At 40.1% G+C, this 21,753-nt stretch overlaps 1 protein-coding gene across 2 annotated transcripts; it reads left to right on the top strand.

The window, feature by feature from the left end:
• The first annotated feature begins 87 nt into the window (after positions 1 to 87).
• zcchc2 (zinc finger, CCHC domain containing 2) lies at positions 88 to 17,801 on the top strand. Of its 2 annotated transcripts, none has more exons than XM_057334603.1 (14): positions 88 to 2,180; positions 3,765 to 3,873; positions 3,959 to 4,029; positions 10,686 to 10,757; positions 11,058 to 11,158; positions 11,916 to 12,010; positions 12,596 to 12,679; positions 12,770 to 12,806; positions 12,887 to 12,971; positions 13,056 to 13,123; positions 14,584 to 14,675; positions 14,770 to 14,862; positions 14,947 to 15,972; positions 16,182 to 17,801. In XM_057334603.1, exons 1-14 carry the CDS (start codon positions 1,602 to 1,604, stop codon positions 16,241 to 16,243), a joined length of 2,574 nt encoding a protein of 857 aa, XP_057190586.1. In that variant the 5' UTR covers positions 88 to 1,601; the 3' UTR covers positions 16,244 to 17,801. The 2 variants fall into 2 exon arrangements, with proteins under 2 accessions (XP_057190586.1, XP_057190585.1); XM_057334602.1 differs by having other exon boundaries at positions 14,947 to 15,981.
• Positions 17,802 to 21,753: the final 3,952 nt, after the last annotated feature.

Below are 21,753 nucleotides of genomic sequence, written 5' to 3'. Positions count from 1 at the left end.
AGGCCAGGTGCTTAAACACAGATGTTGGCGCCTTCCATTCCGTCCTAAAACTCTCAGGGACCACCGTCGCTCTCCCCAGGACCCTGTTTCTGAATATAAAGATGTTTGGAGAGAAAGTGGCACACAAGACGGATTTTAACCACATTAGTACCTGGGGAAGGAATATGTACCTGTGAGCTGCTCGGGTAAATGACCCTGTGTATATATTTATACACCACAGAGGTAAACAAATCTGCTGTTCAAACAAATTCATGTATTGGCACAGCTATTTTGGATCAAACCTGGGTCAAAAGTACCAGAGCCGGCACACTGGATGAAAATAGAAGAGACATAAACACAGTACAGCACAACAATGATGTGAAGCATGTAAGCATTAAGTTTAATGGCGTGCAGAGTTTCAGTATAATGCAATAGGGTTGAATTGCAGTGCATTTACTGTTAGAGGTAAAGTGATTTCTTGCTTTAAGGTCTTTCCAAATACGTTCAAAGGAAGTGTTGATATTTGATTTTTGTGAATGACACACTAGATATTTGTGTGAAAAGGCTTGCGTACAATGGCTGTGATGGGCTGAGTGGTGTCGCCCTCTAGTGGAAATACTGGATTTAACACTTGGCGTATTATTATTATTAGTTCAGTGTTAGCGACGACTAGAGGTTCAATATGGAACTGAAGCGGTTTGGTTAGCCTGTATTTTTAAATAATAATTGTACAAAAAATAATAAACAAACTTATAACATAGAGCATGAAAATCAATCGACAAAAAAAAGGCAGATTCTTCGACAATATTGACTCTGGTTTATTCAACTTATATATCATGATTATTTGTCATCTTTCTGTCTCTTAGTAAATTTTTCTGTTTCCTTGGCTGGCATTCCAAGTATTCTACAGATCTATCAAAATCCATATTTGCTTCTAGACATCTATTAAGATGTTCACCATAACATTAAAACGGAATTAATTCAAGGTAAGTTTTACTACGATCGGTTGAGACGCAACATGTCGTCAACAACCTGTAGAGACTTGAAAGACGATCCGGTGTGAAGATTAACAGTTAATTATACAACATTTATACAAATACAGTAAAAAAAATAATGGAAAGATGCGTAGATAAATACAAAAAAAGAGAAATATTCAAATAAATAATTTTTAAAATACATGAAACAACAAATAAACATACAAACAGAAATAGCCTAGTACAAATAAAAACTGAAGGATGAAAAAAGGTAATAGACTCTTCAGACTTATTTAATAAAATGATATTTGTATTTTTGTGTGTTTTTTTATGTTTGTAACGTTTGCATTTATAAATTCGTCCCTCCACAGAAATTTGACCTGCCGGAAAATCGTGCGAGTTTAGGACCTAGGGCCTCAGCAGACGAGTGGGGGCGGAGTTACGAGTGATTGACACAATATTCTGGAGGCACGGCAAGCGAGCAATCTGGCACACTGACCGTTTATTCAACACCGCGCGACAAGCGACGAATTTCAACGTAATTCCCACCTTAAACCAGGAATTACATCGCTTTTTGATGCCGAAACATCGGCGGGTAAGTACCGCCAATGGACTTCCATCACTGATGATCGCGTTTGAGAGCTGATCATGATGAAGATGAAGCTGCGAGCGGCGGGAGGCGAAAATCACCGTTGCGACTTGAATTCCGTTAACGGAACCGATCGGCCGGGACGTCGAGAGAGCGGCCGATCGACTCCACTCGATAAGGAGGCGGTGTTCGAGTGGTTCGGCTTACAGCTGAGCCCGGCCGGACGCGTCGAGTTGCTCTGCGGGCTCCTGCATATGTGTCAGCCGCTGGAGCTGCGCTTCCTCGGCGCCTGTCTGGAGGATCTGGCCCGGAGAGATTTCACCGTCCTGCGGGACTTTGAGACCCGGGCCAATTGCCCCGCGGATCTGGAGGGGCTTGTGGACGTGGACGTGAGCGACCCCGTGGTGCTGTCCAAACTGCTGGTTTATGTGTCGCTACTCGGATCCAAGAGCAGGGAATGTGCCGGGATATTATTCAGGACGTTAAGCCGGATTGAGGCGGGGATGTGTGGGGCTGTGCCGGAGCCGGAGACGGTGGACCAGCTGCGGCTGCTCTTCACTATGGGCTCGTTACACCCGGCGTTCAGTTTCCATCAGCGGGAGGAGCTGAGAGCACAGCTGGACAGACTCCAGGAATGGGTGTGTAACGTAACACTCAACATCACTGCCATTACACTGATGAAAGTACGATTTTACCATCTTAGCAATGCAATGTCATCCATACCGTGGTATTCTTCGGTTTATACCAAGTAAAAACCATGCACATTTAGGTCATTGACATTATCATAGTTTTCATCATTTAAGGTCTTTGGACATAGCACCATGGTAATACAATGGATTTTTGTGCCTATACCACGCTAGTCTTGAGGTACCGTGTAAATAAATACTATGGTATAAAGTCACTGACACAAATAGTACAATGTTACATATTGCTTTACTGCATAGCATTCTACGCCCTGCTAAAAAAAATCTTAAGGGTTTCAATGACGGTTACAATAGAAAAAAATGTAGTTTTAATGAAAACTAGAATGGTGTTTGAGTTTACTGGTAATGTGTTGGGTTGTATTGGTAGAATGTTATCAAGGCAATAGGGTGGTACACGAATAGGGAAATCACAGTACAGCAACACATTTAACAAACAAACCAACATAGGCTAACTTTGCTTTAGGGAAATAAACCATACAAAATTCAATCCAATTGACATGACATATACTGCAGGCAGCACACAAAGTAATGCGTACACGCTGATAAACAATGAAATCTTACTGGCTAAACTGGTATTCCTAGATGATTGACAGCTGTCAGTACTGTATGTGTACATCTAACTACATCAAACTTAATTTGCTTACTTTTATACGGTTGGGGTGACGTTATGCATGTTTAACGCCGTTTTGTTCTTTTTCATGTCTATGTGAATGATTTTATTGAGTCTTGTCTTGTGTTTTGTAAATGAGGTCATGTGTGGGATGTTGGGCACACGATGAGACGAACGCACTCATCGGATCAGATCAGATCAGGTCTCCTAAACCAGTGGTTTTCAAACTAGGGACAGTGGCCCCCTGGGGGGGCCCCAGGATGCATCCAGGGGGCCACAGATTTTGTGGCATTTGATGAAATATAGAAATGTGTCATTCATTTTGTACAGTCAAACATCAGAAAAATAAGACCACCAACCAAAAGAATTGATGTTTCGGCTTTGTATAACTGAATATGTTTTTGGTTTAATTAAAATTGAAAGTTTAAGATTGTAAGTCTTTATTTGGGGGGCCGCAAAGCAATGCACTCCCAGGGCCTTACAACAATAAAAGTTTGAGAACCACTGTCCTAAACAACACATTCTGCTCTTAGGCCTGTTGTTTGTTAGCTGTCAAGTTAAAAATGTTAATAGCTTAAATGATGACGACGAGTCTTGTTCATGTAGGATGAGATTTTAAAAAATTGCTTTTAAACAAGATGCAGAACTCGATTCACAATTCAACCTCGCATGTCCTCTGATTGGATATTTGGAGCACAGCTCACATTTATGGCCAACGTAAGGATGACCGGCCACTAGGTAGATGTTCGGTTTCTCGTGTTGTTTTGTGTTGACGCTAATTTAATACGATGTGGCTTTTAGTAAAGATGGGAAGAAATTCTAAGACGCAGTGCAAATTCCCATGTTTTAGAGACGTTGTAGACATATTATTCACCTGTCTAATGAGTCTAATCTTCTTTGCTTGTCAGAGTCAGTTATCCAGACCGAGGTTCATCTGTCCACAGCCGGAGAATGAAGTGGACTGGACTCTATGCAGTGATCCCAATCCTCACCTCAGCAGCAGGTCACAGAGAGAAGGTATCTCACTGTTAAACGCTGAAAACCCTTTGACCTCCAAACATCCACAGATTGAGTATGATAAGAGTGTCTTCTGATGTTTCAGTGGTGCACATTAAGAAGGTCGTTCTGAAGGACGTTTCTGTGGCAGGAGACAGCAGGCAGTACACTTTTGAGGTGAGTTCACAGACCTCTCTGACAATGTCAAGTTCACACTTCTCGGACATCACCAAGCTCCCTTACGTTTCCAAAGCCGCTGTGAGGAGAGTCGCGACCTCACCTCAGAAGTTCTAAATTTTCACTTGTGACGCGATTCATGGAGCCTTCAGATTGTTTCAGGAAGTTATGTTTTTTCTTTAAGTGCTTTATTTCTTTCAGTTTTTATTCATTAAATGGCTTGCGTACTTAAAAGTTCGTCACAGTTTGTTTTGCTGCAGCTCCATGCATTACTAGTACTTCCTGGAACTATTGAGAGGCTCCATGAAACACCAAAAATTGTTCCATTGGAGTCAACGGAGTTGACACACCTCTTTCTCTCTCTCATTGGCTCATTGGTGTTATGTTTTGCTATGTAATGATTGCTTTCATGATTCATTGCTTTAAAAAGGATCAAATCAAGCCTAAAAATCTGCCAATGGGGTAAGAAAACTAATCTTGAATTGAGTGACTAAGAAGAAGGTAAACCTTAATTCAAGATTATTTTTCTTACCCCATTGGCAGATTTTTTGCTTGTTTTAAGCACAAATTCACTGAAATTTCATAATTTTTGACTAAAAACTAGACTTATTTTCTTAGGTCATTTTGCTCATCACGAAAATGCATCTTGATTCAAGAATTTGTAGACATTTTTACTGGCAAACAAGAAAAAAAGACTACGTAAGAAAGTCATTTTTTGCAGTGATTTCTTGCTGAATTTTTTATTTGGTTGAGAATTTTGTGTGATTGATTTTGACATGCGTCTTTGGTGTTTATTCACACAGTTAAAGGGACACTTCACCCAAAAATGAAAATTGTGTCAGCATTTACTCGCCTTCGAGTCGTTCCAAATCTGTATAAATGTCTTTGTTCTGATGAACACAGAGAAAGATATTTGGAAGAATGCTTATAACCAAACAGATTTTTCCCCCCATTGACTCCCATAGTAGGAAAAATTACTTTATCATTTTTTTTGTTCTGTTGAACACAAAAGAAGATATTTTGAAGAATGTAGGACAGCAAACAGTTCTGGGGCACTTTTGACTACCATTGTCATTTTTCCTACTATGGGAGTCAATGGGGTCAAGATCTGTTTGGGTACAAGCATTCTTCCAAATATCTTTCTCTGTGTTCATCAGAACAAAGACATTGATACAGATTTGGAACAACTCCAAGGCGATTAAACGATGACAGAATTTTCATTTTTGGGTGAAGTATCCCTTTAAAGGAATAGTTCACCCGAAATTGAATATGCTCCTGTAAATTACTCTCCCTCATGTCATCCCCAATGTATATGATTTACTTTTTTTAGTTGAACACATTATGTTTTTTTTTCAATCAAGTATCCGTCAGTGTATATACAGTACAGTACGTTACAGGTCCCAACTTGTTGAAGCTCCAAACACATCCATCATGAATTAATCCAAATGAACTCCAGTGCTTCCATAAATGTTTTTGGAACGAACTTATTCAATGAAATTGACACAACAAGCACATTCAAGCGCTAAATAAAAATATGGTGACACATCGACTAGTTGTCATATGTTATTTTGTCGTGAGACACATGAGATTTTAAGTTATCAATGTGCTGCCAATAAACTCAAATAAACTTAATAAACTCAAACATTTAAGATTATATTTTTGATGGTTTGTGTTTTTGGGGCTTTCACAAGCTTGGATTTATGAACATATGGTTAAACATATTTTTTATTAAAGGAATAGTTCACCCAAAGAATGGTGTCCAAGACAATGGGGACCATTTTTGTGTGAACGTTTCCTTTAAAAAACGTTGTTAGACTGAAGAATGGAAGTCGTATACATCTAGGAGGGCATGAGGGTATTTTTTATTTTCAGCTGAACTATTTCTTGAAGAATATTGTCCAAATATAAAGTAACATGATGCGGTGTTAATCACCTCTCAGTTATTCAACTCTTACTAGAAGTTGTTGCTTTAGATTTGCATGCTGCATTATTCATGCATTTAAAATGATGGTGCAGTCAGCCTCCGTGGCTCCAGAGGGCTGGACTCGGCTCTCAGCTGTGTACATGAGACTTCTGTCTCTGTGGGACCAGTGAGGAAACATGCAAAGCCTGAGCTGTAAACATCCGGTTGTTGATATAGAGTTGACAGCCTCAGTAAAGAGGCTTTGGCTCGGCTCACAGCGAGAGTATGGTGTCGAGCCAGAACCCTTGAAGAGGGACACTGAGAGTAAAGCATTTCTTTCTTTTGCCTAATACATTACGTCATTTTAAGAAATGGATCCTGAAATATTATTGCAACAGCTGCTTCATGCTGCGATAAATATTATTCGTTACGTATTTTAATATACCAAGCACAATGGGCCTCATTTATGAAACGAGCGAAAACTGGGCGTACGGTCGTTTCCACGCAAAACTTGGCATTTATCAATATTGACGTGAGCGGTTGCTACGATGAAATCTCACGACAGGTCTCAGTTCGTGTACGCACGTTTTGAGATAGGGTGTCTGTGTGCGCGTTACCATTTTGATAACTGAAAAGGAATAATGACAAATAAAAAAAGATTTGTTTTTTTTCGTTTAGTATAACAAATGTAAAAATAGATTACGATGCGATTTCTTTTTTTTTAAATTAAAAGTATTTTTAATTATTTATTATATGATCATTTAATTGTTTGAAATTACAAGGTTAACAGGTGCTTTGGTGTACAAAACTTTAAGGAAATTTTAGGCTACGGCTAGGCTAAGATAATTTACGACAATTAAAATGCACAATTAAAGTCAAACATTTTTAAAAAACTACAATAGGCCTAATCAACATATTTATATGCAATGGGTTAGTTTACCTATTTGCAAGATGATAGCTTCTTTGACTGACAAATATGCATTCTAATGAAAACAGACCAAATGCATGATTTAATGTTTTTTTTTATTCGATGGGATGGAAGATGCGCACTGGGTCACAGGTTGCCTTGCTTTGTGTGGCAGGTTCCAAGCCGGTCCTGGTCCTGCCTCTGACAGATCTGAAAGAGAAAAAATAAATGAAGCAAACATAAAACTGTGTGTGCTTGATTTAAGCAGCCTGAAATGCAAGATTAGCAGCATTAGATTTTAAACCTTTATCCTGCTTAGAAACATGCATCTGTCTCCTCCGCAACACCATTTTTTCTTCACCTACATTTAAAAATAATCAGTAATTTATATCTCGTTTTTACATTAACACATTAATGTAACTTAAAGTTTTTCAAGACTGAAGTCAGATTTATTTTGTTTAAATTTAAATGCATTATTCAACCAAAGTAATGTAAAGCAACAACAATACCTTCAGTGTAAATTTATAATAGTGAAACACTATAATAAAATAAAATATTTGCGGTCATATTTACAAAACATAAATATCCAATAAAAAATACAAACCTCAGCTGGAGATCGGTTCACTACACCAACGCTGTTGACCGCAGCGATCTCTTTCCAAAAATGTTTTTTACTTCCTTTGATTCCGCTTTCCAAGGTTAAACCGTTTTGGCCGGATTACGTTTCTCCATGTTGTAAAATCTAGGGGCGAGGCTTCTACACCCTGAATTTATATGGGCGTTATATGTAAATTATGACCGATTTCAGCCGCCATATTTATCAAGGTACGTTCATTCGTACGATGAGATTGGTGGCATATGAATGTTTGATGAATCACACGTAAACCCTGTCGTAAGACGATTTCTGCGCAAGGATCTGCGCTCGTTTCTACGTTAGATTGATAAATGAGGCCCAATGTGTTTGGATCCTATTTTATTTACATAGGTTTGAGTGAGGCAGAATTGAGGAAAAATGTAATGTGTGATGTGATTTTATTTACCAGGAAGAAATGAAAGTTGCTTAGTGATGTCAACCAAAACGTAAACGGTTTTAAAACTTTTTTATTTTTTCGAAATAGCATGCAAGGATGAATCGCATGCACTACCTGGAATGTGTATTAAAAAATCCCTAATGTCGATTAAGTGGGTGTTTACACGACACTGTTATAACTAAACATGGAAAACATTGTATGCCTTTAGTTTGTTCACTTATACGACAACTGCGTTTTGGGGGGCTGAAAATGCAAACTTTTAAAAATGGGTTTCAAAAGGCAAGTTTTTGAAAATTATACCATTATCATTTCCTTGTAAATTATAAAAATGTAAAATTTCAAAAACGGTGACGTTAAAGGTCCAATGTGTAATGTTTTGGAGTATCTATTGAAAGACATGCAAAATAATATTCATATCTATGTCTTCAGAGGTGTTCAAAGACCTTACATAATGAAGCGTTATGTTTTTATTAGAATGAGCTATTTCTATCTACATACAGAGCGGGTCCCATTACATGGAATTCTCCATGTTGTTTCTACAGTAGCCCTAAATGGACAAACAGCTCTACAGAGCGCATTTCGTAAATACTTGATCTCCTTCGGCAAAGAAGTGAAAACGCGACGACATCTTTGTCCTGTGAGATCCGCCGTGGTGCTTCGAAAGGGAGGGGTTGAGTAAGCTGTTGGTTGAAATTTGCAATCTCACCACTAGATGCCCCACATTGCTCCTTGAAGTTCATGAGTATTAGCACTTTTCATGGACGCTAGGGGGCACATCCGCTTCAGCGTTAGTTGTGTAAATCTATTTGCGGCAGTAGTAGCCTGTTATGTGTTCACATGTGTTTCTTTACAATGTGACATCGCCAACTACTGGCCTGGCATGCATAAAACAGCGTTTATAGTCATTTGAATCAAATCCATGTCAATAGGGATCATTTTGACATTGTTGTCATGTGAAACTTTTCAAAAACGCTAAGGAAAACCTTTTTAGTACATCATTGTTGTGTAAACGTAGATTATTCGATTGTGTTATAGTACTTCAAAGTTTTTTTAACCAGACGAGCGGTAGGACATTTTGTTGGTTACTAGATTTTTATTTTCTTCATATCGTAGATGTTAGCATGCGTGTTAGCTTTTAGTAAATTCATTTGATGCTGGAAATATATTGTGAAAGAAAAACTAAAACGGAAACCATTATTTCCCCGGACTGAAATCATTACGTTCTCTCTGTGTAGCTTAAAGTATCTGTGTGAGTTGCATTCCAATAAAAAAATCTCCATATTTTACTGGCAGACGAATTCCCCACCCTTTCCCAGGGTCACGGCTGACCCCTGACCACCTGCGTCTCTCGCCAAGCCTGCTGGTGCAACCTTACCATTAAGACATCAGTATTCACTAGAGAAGCAGACCAACAGAGTGCCAGCCCTTGTTAGGGATAAAATATTTACTCTGTGTGATGGGCTGCCCGGGTGTTGAAAGAGCTCGCTTGGAGTTACAGATAAACACTTCAACACCTTCTTTGTCTGGGAAAGATGAATTGCTGCAAGAACAGGAATCATCTTATCGACTCTTTCTAAGTGAATATCTGCCAGGCGTTTCACAACCGAAGCTATTTATTATGGCCTGTATTGTGTACTTTTGAACCTAAAGAGTGAGATAGTCCAAACAAGCTTCCGGGATTTTGTTTATGCTTTGGACATACACTAGAAGCCTAACATGTCAACTGTTTCTATGCCAAAAAAAAATATATATTATTAAGTAGAACAAAGTGATGGATAAAAAAAGATTTTCTTGTTTTACTTTTATTTAATCCCTAAACTTCGATACTGTTAAAAGACTCATTAAAGGGTACATAACTAGGGATTTGTAAGGTCCTACTTTGGTTTATGGAGTGTCCAACAACAAGTTTATGTACACAGAAGGTGTAAAAACACGATTATTTCGTAATAATAGCTAGTTATTCTTGCCTTACTTCTTGACTGACTCTCAAATGATTCGTTCCGCGATTCATCTGTCTAATCCCCTCCTTTCCGCTGGCCTAGTCTGATTGGTCAGATGGTCTAGTCTGCTGTGATTGGTCTACCGCGAATGAGGCTCACGAGCTACAGTGTTTGGGGAGAAGAGTGAAGTTTTCGCGGGCAGTCCTATTAAAACGTAGGCGGGGACTATATGTAGTGACGTACATCCGCGGCGGTTCGCGAATCGAACTAGGGACGACTTGTTTGCGTGATTCAGAGTCGACTCCCTTTTTTATTCCCGGATTTACAACTTGGCAGACTGCTTACTTGCAACCACGGCAACATTACACACTGCATGAAATGTCATGTTCATGATCTCATGTTATGTACTCTTTAAGATTCTTGTTTAATAACAAACTATGAATGCTAGAATGCTGGTGGATGAATTTCTTGGAAGGTTGAAAAGCGCAGAATTAAAATAGTGTATGACTCAGTTTGGCAAGTATGTTCTCAAACGTGTTGGGCGTTTGCTTCATGTTATCGTCACTGTCTTTATATAGACTAGATAGATGTATTATTTCAGATGCCCAGAATTCAATGAGTGATCAAATTGGAATGTTTTATTTACCTAACACTTTTACTTTTGTTTTAGATGCAAACAGATTGGAATGTATTAGAGGAACTGTTATCGAAACAAATAACCGGCAATTTTATGTTTTAAATAAATAATTATATAGTGGCAAAAGATACAAATTGCATAAGGAATCTGAGGGTGTGTGACTGTGTGTTTATGTGAAAAATAATGAGCTTTCTGAAATACCAGACTCATTCGGTGTTGGTTTCCTCTACTTTTGCAGGTGAAATGGTCCGACTCTTCACTGACCGCCGTCACCAAAAGTCATCGTGAATTAGAGGACTTCCTGTTAAAGGTGAGCAGAGAGTTGTGAGATGTGTCACACTGTGTTTGGTTATTTTAGTCATGTTTGCTGCACATGCCGGTGTGCCAACCTAGAGCAGAGCAGCAGGGCATGTGCCCTATCTATTTTCTATTTGTCTTTGGCTGTGCTTGCACAGGACTGCCTTCTGTTTGTTAACAGTTGTTTGAAAAACATTTTACGGTACGCTGATTCTGAAAGAACACATACTGATATTATGTATCTCAAATGCAAGTCACTTTGGTGTTTGGTGTCAAATGCAAATCTAAAAAACCCACCTCTCATTCTCTATAGCTTCCTAAGGAGCAGAGCCCTGATGGCTTTGAGAAATGTTTCGTCAGGTTATTGAATCGTGTGGATCAATGTGAGGTCAGAGAACTGGAGAGAAATCTCAGGTGAGTCTCATAGAGATGAAAAACATTACGATTAACTTGTAACTTGTTAAATTATTGCATGACACTACAAACACATCCCACAAAATAATGAGTTGGTCATGTCGCACATCACTAATAAAACAAGCACATTTTCCATGTGTGACATACAATAACACTTTCAAAGGACAGTTCACCCAAAAATAACAAATTCTGTCAAGTCGTTCCAAATCTGTATAAATTCCTTTGTTTGGTTGAACACAGAGAAAGATATTTGGCTCCCATGGAGCCAAATATATTGACTCCTAAATATATATTGACTCCCATGGTAGGAAAAATGACAATGGTAGTCAAAAGTGCCCCCAGAACTGTTTGCTGTCCTACATTCTTCAAAATATCTTCTTTTGTGTTCAACAGAACGAAAAAATGTATAAAGTACTTTTCTTAATATGGTAGACATTTATAAAGATTTGGAACATCTCGGAGGTGAGTAATTGATGAGAGAATTAAAACTTTTGGGTGAAGTATCCCTTTAAAGCACAGCTTGCAAAAATGAATCTGACTAAATCTGAACATTAAAATACAAGTGAGTGGAAATCACTGCTTTTACGTTTGGATGAATTTGACATTTCCTGTTTAAATGTCACAAACTCTGCAGTATTCAGGTCAGTAGCACTGATGTCAGTTTCTGAGGGAATTCAACTTCCTGTGAAGATGAACCAAATGCCAGCGTCTGTATTTGTTACCTTATAATGTTTCACTTTCTCTTGTTCGTGTACAGGGAGAAGTTTTTGTCTTTATCTCCGGATGTTCTTCAGAGGTGTGACGTCTCCACATTCTTCCTGTCTGACCCATCTTCACTGCCATGCAGCTGCTGTAAGACACCACAACATGCTTTTCTTGTACCAGATACCAAAACATTAAGGAGTAGTGAGTCACTCATCATATGATATACGGGTCATATACAGTATAATGTTTAGGATGGTGTTTTTACGTGCAGAGTGTTGTTTATAGGGCTGGGTAATTATCGATTCCGATTTTTTGATTCTGATTCACAAGCTCTCGATTCGATTTGATTCATGATTCGATTCAATGCACATAGATTTATTACAAATCGTATAGATATTTCTAAAAAAGAACATTAAACATCAGATTACATTACGTTTTTTTGTTGTTGTTTAGTTCTAGTTGGATAATGATGCTTTTGCGTCCCTTCGAAACCTAAAAAGAGGCTGTCCCAATCCACTCCCATTGTAAACAAAACAACACTGTTTAAAAAACTTTTTTCTTTCTGAAGAACAAAGAAAGCCAAGCAGAGACACAAGGATGAGTAAAGAATTTTTTTCCCCCGGATCAACTAACCCTTTATTTTCCAGGCCAAAATATTTGTGTATCCGCTTCTCCTGATCGCTCCGCGCTGCCGGCACATGTCACACCTGCCCGTCTGCTCTCTCTCTGCAGGTACCACAGCACCTGTATCCAGAATCCATCAGCCTTCACGCGGTTTCTCTGAGGACTGCTCTGAGACCTCCAGCCTGGAAGAGGGTGAGACGGCTGCGCTTGTCCGATCTGCTCTAAAAATACATCTGCTCTACTGACTTCTTTAGACTTATCGTGCCGTTTCCTCTCTTACAGACGTTGAGGGTTACAGCGTCAGAGCTGCGGGCCTGAGGTACGACTTCATTACACACAACCTCATCCTCTGTATCCTCCTGTAAGAATCAGTGATGAGATGTCTTTCTCTCCCTGCAGTAATTCACATTCAGAATGCCAGAGAAGAGCAAACTGTGAGCAGAATGGAGAGAGAGTTTGGATGAAAGGCACAGAATGTGAACAGGTGAGATCCTGAATCTCAAAAATGTCTGATAGTGAAGATTTGAGGCTTTTATGCGTCATGAGAAGGACTGTCTGTCTCTGCTAGGGCTGCACAAATGACAGGCGAATCCTCACGGCCGGACAGAAGAGCAAAGGAAGATCTGCTGGCAAAAGGTACGAGCACACACACTTTCATGAATTTGATCTCTGTGGGTTTAGTTTATCTCTGTTTGGGAGCAAGTTGAAATGATGACAAAGACATTTGAGGATTGGATTGTTTTTCTTGCGTTCCAAATGATGAGATGAAGATATTGATCGTTGACAGCCAATTTTGTCTGGCTACGTCTAGGAAATATGGTTTTAAAATATCTTTAGTTAACATCCTTTAATACTGAGATGATACTATATATTGAGAAACATGTTTGTTTATTGCTCTATATTCAATAAGTATGTTAAAGGGGTCATATGGCGTGAACGCTTGTTTTTCTGTGTCTGTGTTATAAGTTGCCCATGCATGTATTAGACACGTAAAATTGCAAAAATCTATCTAAAAGCGAATGCTCACCCAGACCTGCCTGAAACGCCTCGTGTAGCCACACCCCCACAAATCTACATCAGTTGGTGGTCTGATTTGACTAAGACCGCCCAAATGTATACGCAAGTAAGGTGGGCGTACCTGTCAGTACAATTGAAGAGGAACCTGATGTTCCAAATATGGTAAGAGGCGTTACATTTCCGTCACACTCTTGCAGTATTCCACCAATCACTACGCACTGGTGAACTGGCCAATCATAGCACACCTCGCTTTTCAGAGCCATGAGCTTTGTTAAAAATCTGCTCTTTTCAGAGAGGCGGAGCAAAGAGGAGATACAAACATGCACAGTATGTGGAAAATACAGCGTTTTTTAACCTTAAATCGTGTATACACATCGCATTACATCTAAAACCAACCATAATATTCGTTTTAGCCGTGTCATATGACCCCTTTAAATATATGAGACAATATTAACCCTTACAGATGATTGGCAACGGTCCAAGTAGAATTATAAGATTGTAAAAAACACAGTATAGATTAAAATATAAATATAATGGTTGCACTTTATTTTACAGTACGTGTACTTACGGTGTACTTACCTAAGAAAGATCTGGGTGGTATAAGGTAACTACATGGTATACGTTTAGGTGTAGGGGTAGGTTTAGGGTTAGGACCTAGTTATTATATTTGCACAGTATGTACATGGGAAACAGGACTGTAAAATAAAGTGCTTCCAATATAATAATAACCATCAACAAAATATTTCCAGCAGTGCATAACTCCTGTTGTACAAAGATTTACGCTTCTGTGTTGTGATGATGGAGCATTAAATGGATCGTTTTTTCTGTGGAACTCAAAGGAAAATGTTAGACGTCAGTCACCATTCACTGTAATTGCATTTTTTCCATGTAAGTGAATGGTGACTGAGGCTGCCTAACGTCTCTTTTGGTGTTCCACAGAAAATAGAAAGTCACACAAGTTTGGAACAGCAAGTTCAACAGGTGAGTGAATGGTGGCATTATTTTTCATTTTTGTGTGAACGGTCTCTTTAAAAACCCTGCAAAGCTATGGCTCTTAAAATACAGTGGTCTGTTGTCAGGGAGAGGGGTCGAAGGGCCACCAGCGCAAAGACTTCTGCTGGGATCCAGAAACCTTCCTCAACACTGATGAGCAACCAGACGGCTTGTAAAGGTGAGTGTGTGAACCAGAATAAAATGCACAGCTTTCGTGTGTGTATCTGCCTAACCGTGAGCTTAAATGCTGTTACCCTTTGTCTTGTTTATAGACGCAGGAAGGGTCAGATATGGAGACACGTCCTCCGAGAGCTCTAACTCTGTGCCATCCAGTCCCGTTCACCACAAGAGCCTGGAGGACCAAGGTGTGATTTCTGCTAATAAAAAACAGCTGTCAGTTGCTAGCGGTATGAAATGAGACCTAATGATGTTGAACCGTCTCTCAACAGACACAGAGAGCCAATCCGATAACTCGGCTCAGGAACCTGAAAAAACTCACCCTGCCAAAGGCATTGGCGGGAAAGCGGTCGCCAAGGTGACTCCATTAGTCGCAGAGCCTCAGAATGTCCTGCAGTCGCCTTCAGTTGTCGAATTGGCCCTGACTTGCCTCCCGTACGCCCTGCAGTACAACCCCACCCAGAGGGACACCAACGAGGGCAAGATCACCATAACCATCCCGCTGCCCCGAGAACCTGGAACATCGTCTGCCAGCACTCACCCACAACAGCAACCACCGCTGGGGCCGTTCAGCATCCTCTCGGGCGCCCAGTGTTCTCTGCAACACGCCACTGCCAACAATCCCATCAAAACCAACACAAAGGCCCCTACGCTGTCCAGCAATTCTTCAAGGGCGAGTTCCTCATGCCAAATCCCAGGACCTTGCCCCACGACCGTACCCACACACACCCCGGGGTCCGGACCCATGCCGCCCCCCGCTGTCACGCACAGCACCGCTCCGAGCGATTCGTTGTCCTACATCAACAGCTCGAACCCGCCGGGCACCCCACAGACGCAGACCGGCGCAACACAACAACAACACCAGCAAGGGGGATGCAACGCATGCGGCTGCCGCGGTAGTTGCGGCGGCAACGTCGCCCACCAGTCTCTCAGCTACTTCCTGCCTCCCCAACCTGCTCGTCAAATGTTTGGTCCGCCTCCTGCGTTCTTCCACCTCACGCCTTCTAGTTTCCCCGCCCAGGCCCATCAGAGTAACGGGACGCCTCTGCCCTTCTACGCTCACACGGGTCCTCCTGCGGCATTTCTCCACGCCCCCTCGGACCACATGTTGGCCTCGCAGGCGGGTTACAGCTTGCCCCAAATGCCCCCTTTTCGACGCTTCTACCAACCCGTCTTTCCACCGGTGGGCTTGATGTCGGGGGGAACCAACGTGAAGAAGACGGCCAACGTGTCGTGCTATAACTGCGGAATGAGCGGCCATTACGCCCAGGACTGCAAGCAGCCGTCCACTGATGCCGGTATGACAGGTAACATCAGGACCAGGAGATGATGATGATGGTGATGATGATGTTTTAGGCCAAAAATATACTCAACCTAAGTAAGCGAACACAATGCCTGAGTGCTTGACAAAGCGTCGCAAGCATACAGCTCGACAATTCTGTTACGAGTCGAAATAAGACTCCGAAATGTACGTACTGACATCAGCCTGTGTGTGTTTGTGTTTCAGGTGGTTTCCGGCTAAAGTACCTTGGCCCGAACTCCTCAGATTCCTTAGACAAAAATGATTGACAGCACATAGAGGACCAAAGCCTGTCAGCCACGTTTCCCATCATGCTTTAGACAGACTGTTATGTTTGTATTACTATCCTTGTCAAAAGGGTTTACTTAAAAAAAAAAGAAAGAAACGCACCAACGCACAGGGAGCCGAGAGGAAGGGAATATTTTCACACTGCTAGAACGACGAGTCGACAGTGTTTACAGTTGACAGAGTTTCTCTTACACGCTATAATAGCTTAATGTTATAGATGGTCGGCTAGAAGTTAATTTGTTTTAGGTTCTGAATAAATACTTTATTGTTCTCAGATGATTTTTATAGAAAGCTAATGGAAAAATGAAACTTGAGTCAGTGCAGTATTTTTTTGTTGTTGTTGACGGGTGAACCTTTATAGCCTTTCATACATGTTTAAGCAGTTGTGAGAGAGAAAACAGATGTTTTGTAAGTTCTTATTTTGTTACGAAAGATTAGCTTTATGTCTGCTGATATAGCTTAAAACGATGCTCTTGCAGATGTTATCCGCTGCTTTTTTGCTCTTTTCTCGTTTGAACACGACGCACTACGGTTTTTGTTCTCTTATTGATGCGAGTGAGATATTTGAAATGCACTGAAAGAGCCGGACTTGCAGTACTGCCTCTCATTCACGTGCTCTGACCACTAGAGGGCACAAGAGTTTTATCCTGCAGCTTTTGCCTTAAATATCCTCCCGTGTCTGGACACCGTGCTTTGTGAAGTGGTTTGATTCAGATAATATCCCTCATACATTTTCATTCTAGCCTGAAGCACTGTAAGAAAAAAGGCAAATCGATTTTGTCATGAAACGCTCTTTAACCGAGAAATTCATTTTTTAAAGGAAAGTTAAGTTTGTGTCTGGATTTAACGTGATGGTCATTATAGGACAACTCTAAGCAGTTAGGATACCTTGCTTGTGTGTTATAAATAGTTTTTTGCTAAATGGCAAAGAGTTTGACATTCGTGCCTATTGCCATGCGAACACTCGTGTGCGTGTTGAAATTAATTTTGCGAAGTCTTAATTCTGTGTTGAAGTAAATATTTAAAATATCAAAGTTATGATTCCGGACATCTTATTGAAATAGCCAAAGCATCCCTTTTTATGTATGGAGATTTGGCATGTTTGTATCGAGAGTATTTTATTTTGCTATTTTCAATTTGATGAAGGGTCGTAGACCTTTAACGTGGTTGTCCAGGCTTCTTTTAAAGCACATTTACTATGAGGAACATGACCTGTGATGGTAAACAATAGTAGGTTGCCGGTTTTTAAACGTGCTTCATTTGGTTTGATAAAATGGGTACTTAAACAGACTCTGGAGGGAGTCATCCTACTCAAGGCTGAACCCAAAAACCTGTCGACTTTATTTGTTACACGTTTTATAGATATATGAAGCTGTACTGTATATGAACGAGGTTTGATATTTGCCTCTGAGCTTGCGTTTACTGTCTGTAAATGTTGATTCATCTGTACTGAGAGGTCAAATTAATCTGATCACGTTTGCATTTTCTGGCAATTGATCATTTATGTCCAGATATTAGCAATAAATACAAAAACACCCATTTGGCACTGTTGTTGTTTTTTTACATGTGGTTCAAGAATGCGTAGAATGTTATCAGGGCCTGAAATGAGTCTTTGAGATGACTCATGGGGTGTAAAGCTCTGCCCCTTAAAGGGACACCATCTTCATACACGCCAGAAATCCTCGTGAAGATATTTAGGATTGCAGTACATGTTGAAGCAGTTTTTGAGATAGACTCTTGACACACCTGCTATAAATGATCTATTGTTATATCCTTTGTTATAAAAATGCTGACATGTCTGCCTATATCTGAAACGACTCGCCTATATCCAAAGCATATTTTCATCTATTTTTCACATCACAAATCACTGTAGTGCACATAGTTTGTTACAGAAACAGATTTTCTGTCTGTTTATGTCCAGCACTAGTATAAAATGACCAAATCCCCAGGAAACACTTAAAATACAGCTTTTTATTAGTATGTCAGAAGAACTAGAGGTATTATATCATACTTGTTGCCAGAGAAATAAAAGAAAAAGTAAAAAAAGACAAATTGTAGTGCTTTTCAAATATTACATGTTTTCAAAGCTTTTGTTGTTTTTAATGTATTACAAAGGATTGATGTGTACTATAAAAAACATTTATAAAATTATTTCAAAGTACCAACAGAGGGCGTCATTGACAAATTGTCACAGTCAAAAAGTTCTAAAGGTCTTTTCACATGCAGTCCAAAAGTTTCGTATGCGTTTTTTCGTATTTGGCGCTGGTTTGTACGGTGTCTCTGAATTGTCAAAACGCCTCTCAAAAGGCTCGCTACGGATGCTAAAAACGCCGAAAATCAAATCCAGTCCGAATTTTTTTATGACGGACGAAAATATCGGAGGCAGTGTGTAAATGTGATTGACACAACGTGAGGTCGTATTTATTTTTTAACGTGCGGAAATTTCGGACTCAATGTGCAATGGCCTTAAGACTGTGTGTATGTACACTATCTCACAGAAGTGAGTACACCCCTCACATTTTTGTGAATATTTTATTATATATTTTCATGTATAACTGAACAACACTGAAGCAATTAAACTTTGCTAAAATGTAAAGTAGTGAGTGTACACAACACACAGCCATTAATGTCTAAACCGCTGGCAACAAAAGTGAGTACACCCCTAAGTGAAAATGTCCAAATTGGGCCCAATTAGCCATTTTCCCTCCCCGGTGTCACGTGATTCTTTAGTGTTACAGGGTCTCAGGTGTGAATGGGGAGCAGGTGTGTTAAATTTGGTGTTATCGCTCTCACTCTCTCATACTGGTCACTGGAAGTTCAACATGGCACCTCATGGCAAAGAACTCTCTGAGGATCTGTAAAAAGAATTGTTGCTCTACATAAAGATTGCCTAGGCTATAAGGCTATAAGAAGATTGCCAAGACCCTGAAACTTAGCTGCAGCACGGTGGCCAAGACCATACAGCGGTTTAACAGGACAGGTTCCACTCAGAACAGGCCTCGCCATGGTCGACCGAAGAAGTTGAGTGCACATGCTCAGCGTCATATCCAGAGGTTGTCTTTGGGAAATAGACGTATGAGTGCTGCCAGCATTGCTGCTCAAGGGGTGGGGGGTCAGCCTGTCAGGGCTCAGACCATACGCCGCACACTGCATCAAATTGGTCTGCATGACTGTCGTCCCAGAAGGAAGCCTCTTCTAAAGATGATGCACAAGAAAGCTCGCAAACAGTTTGCTGATGACAAGCAGACTAAGGACATGGATTACTGGAATCATGTCCTGTGGTCTGATGAGACCAAGATAAACTTATTTGGTTCAGTTTGTGTCAATCGTGTGGCGGCAACCAGGGTTGGAGTACAAAGACAAGTGTGTCTTGCCTACAGTCAAGCATGGTGGTGGGAGTGTCATGGTCTGGGGCTGTATGAGTGCTGCCGGCACTGGGGAGCTACAGTTCATTGAGGGAACCATGAATGCCAACATGGACTGTGACATACTGGAGCAGAGCATGATCCCCTCCCTTCAGAGACTGGGCCGCAGGGCAGTATTCCAACATGATAACGACCCCAAAAGAAGCTGAGGGTAAAGGTGAAGGACTGGCCATGCATGTCTCCAGACCTAAACCCTTTAGTGCATCTGTGGGGCATCCTCAATGGAAGATGGAGGAGCTCAAGGTCTCTAACATCCACCAGCTCCGTGATGTCATCATGGAGGAGTTTAAGAGGATTCCAGTGGCAACCTTTGAAGCTCTGGTGAACTCCATGCCCAAGAGGATTAAGGCAGTGCTGGAAAATAATGGCGGCCACACAAAATATTGACACTTTGGGCCCAATTTGGACATTTTCACTTAGGGGTGTACTCACTTTTGTTGCCAGCGGTTTAGACATTAATGGCTGTGTGTTATTGAGTTATTTTGAGGGGACAGCAAATTTACACTGTTATACAAGCTGTACACTCACTACTTTACATTGTAGAAAAGTGTCATTTCTTCAGTGTTGTCACATGAAAAGATATGATAAAATGTGAGGGGTGTACTCACTTCTGTGAGATACTGTATGTTACTTAATGATAAAAGTTTTTTTTCCAATAAAAATCGTTCATGCTGACACAAACCAAAGGAACACCAATGACTCTTTTAAAGAACCACACCAAAAACTTCTAATTTGGGACACTCACCATGTGTGCTTGAACAGAGCGTCGTCTTTGTTGACCTTTGACATTGCAAGTACTTACTTGCACATTTTTACTCTTTCAAAATAATAGTTTGTGTCACCAATGACACAAAATCAAAGGACAGATATATATTTTTAATTATTTGTATTAATAAATCATTATGTGGGTAAAATAAGGCAAATCCTCTCCTTTATTGGAAAATGTTAAGGTCAAGGTTACATCGAAATTATGAGATACAAAATTCTAAATTATGAGATACAAAAATCAAAATTATGAGATAAAAAGTCATAATTACGAGATAAAAAGTCATAATTATGAGATAAAAGGTCAAAATTATGAGATAAAAAGTCATAATTATGAGATAAAAGTCAAGATTATGAGATAAAAAATCATAATTATGAGATAAAAAGTCAAAATTATGAGATAAAGTCAAAATTATGACTTAACGTGCACATGCGCAGTGCAGCCAGGACACCGCACGCTGGTGACATCCGCTGGTTAGAATGGTGTAAATGCAACTCAGTGGTTTTACAAACCAATTGCGATTGGTTATATATATATTTTAGTTATTTGTTTTCAGTTTTCAGTATTTTTTTAAGCTTCCAGTGCAGACATCCAAATGCATCAGCAGACACATAATAATAAAACAGAGTACAAAATATATAAAAATATAAATAAAATACAACTGTAAATAGACAGTTGTACAGAAGTAATATACTGTATGTAAAATAGATTGGAAATTTGCGAATATTCAAATTTATTAAAAGCAATATGTCCAGATGCTCTAGTACTCCTTCTGAAGCACCGGCCAGAGGGCAACAGTTCAAAGATGTTGTGTCCAGGGTGTATCAAGTCTGTAATGATTGCACTTTACAAGAGTGGGAAAGAAAGCACCAATGATCTTTTCAGCAATCTGGACTATCCGTTCTTGTCCACTTGTGATCAACTGAGTAGCCGAGGCAAACCTGACAGGGATTAAAGCACACAGAACAACCTTTGTTGGGCCCTATGTGGGTCTCCCACTTCAGGTCCTTTGAGATGGTGGAGCCCAGGAACCTGAAGGACTCCACAGCCAAACAATTACAAAATATTGTGTGTTTTGGGCCACATTCAATGTACAATGTATATGGAATCCTTTCAACAAAAGATCTATGAGAAAAGTATTTCACTGGTTCCTATCTACCAGATAACATGCCTGCTGAAGCCAACAAACTACCAGTAAAAACCCAGAGAGGTTTCTATTGTGAAACATGCAGTAGTAGTAATATCATAGATTTGTGAAGCCATCTCTTAAATGCATAATTTTTGATGTATGATTTTGGAG

Source organism: Triplophysa rosa, linkage group LG5, assembly GCF_024868665.1.
Source record: "Triplophysa rosa linkage group LG5, Trosa_1v2, whole genome shotgun sequence".
NCBI classification, from domain to species: Eukaryota; Metazoa; Chordata; class Actinopteri; order Cypriniformes; family Nemacheilidae; genus Triplophysa; species Triplophysa rosa.
This window is presented reverse-complemented; position numbering and strand designations above follow the sequence as displayed.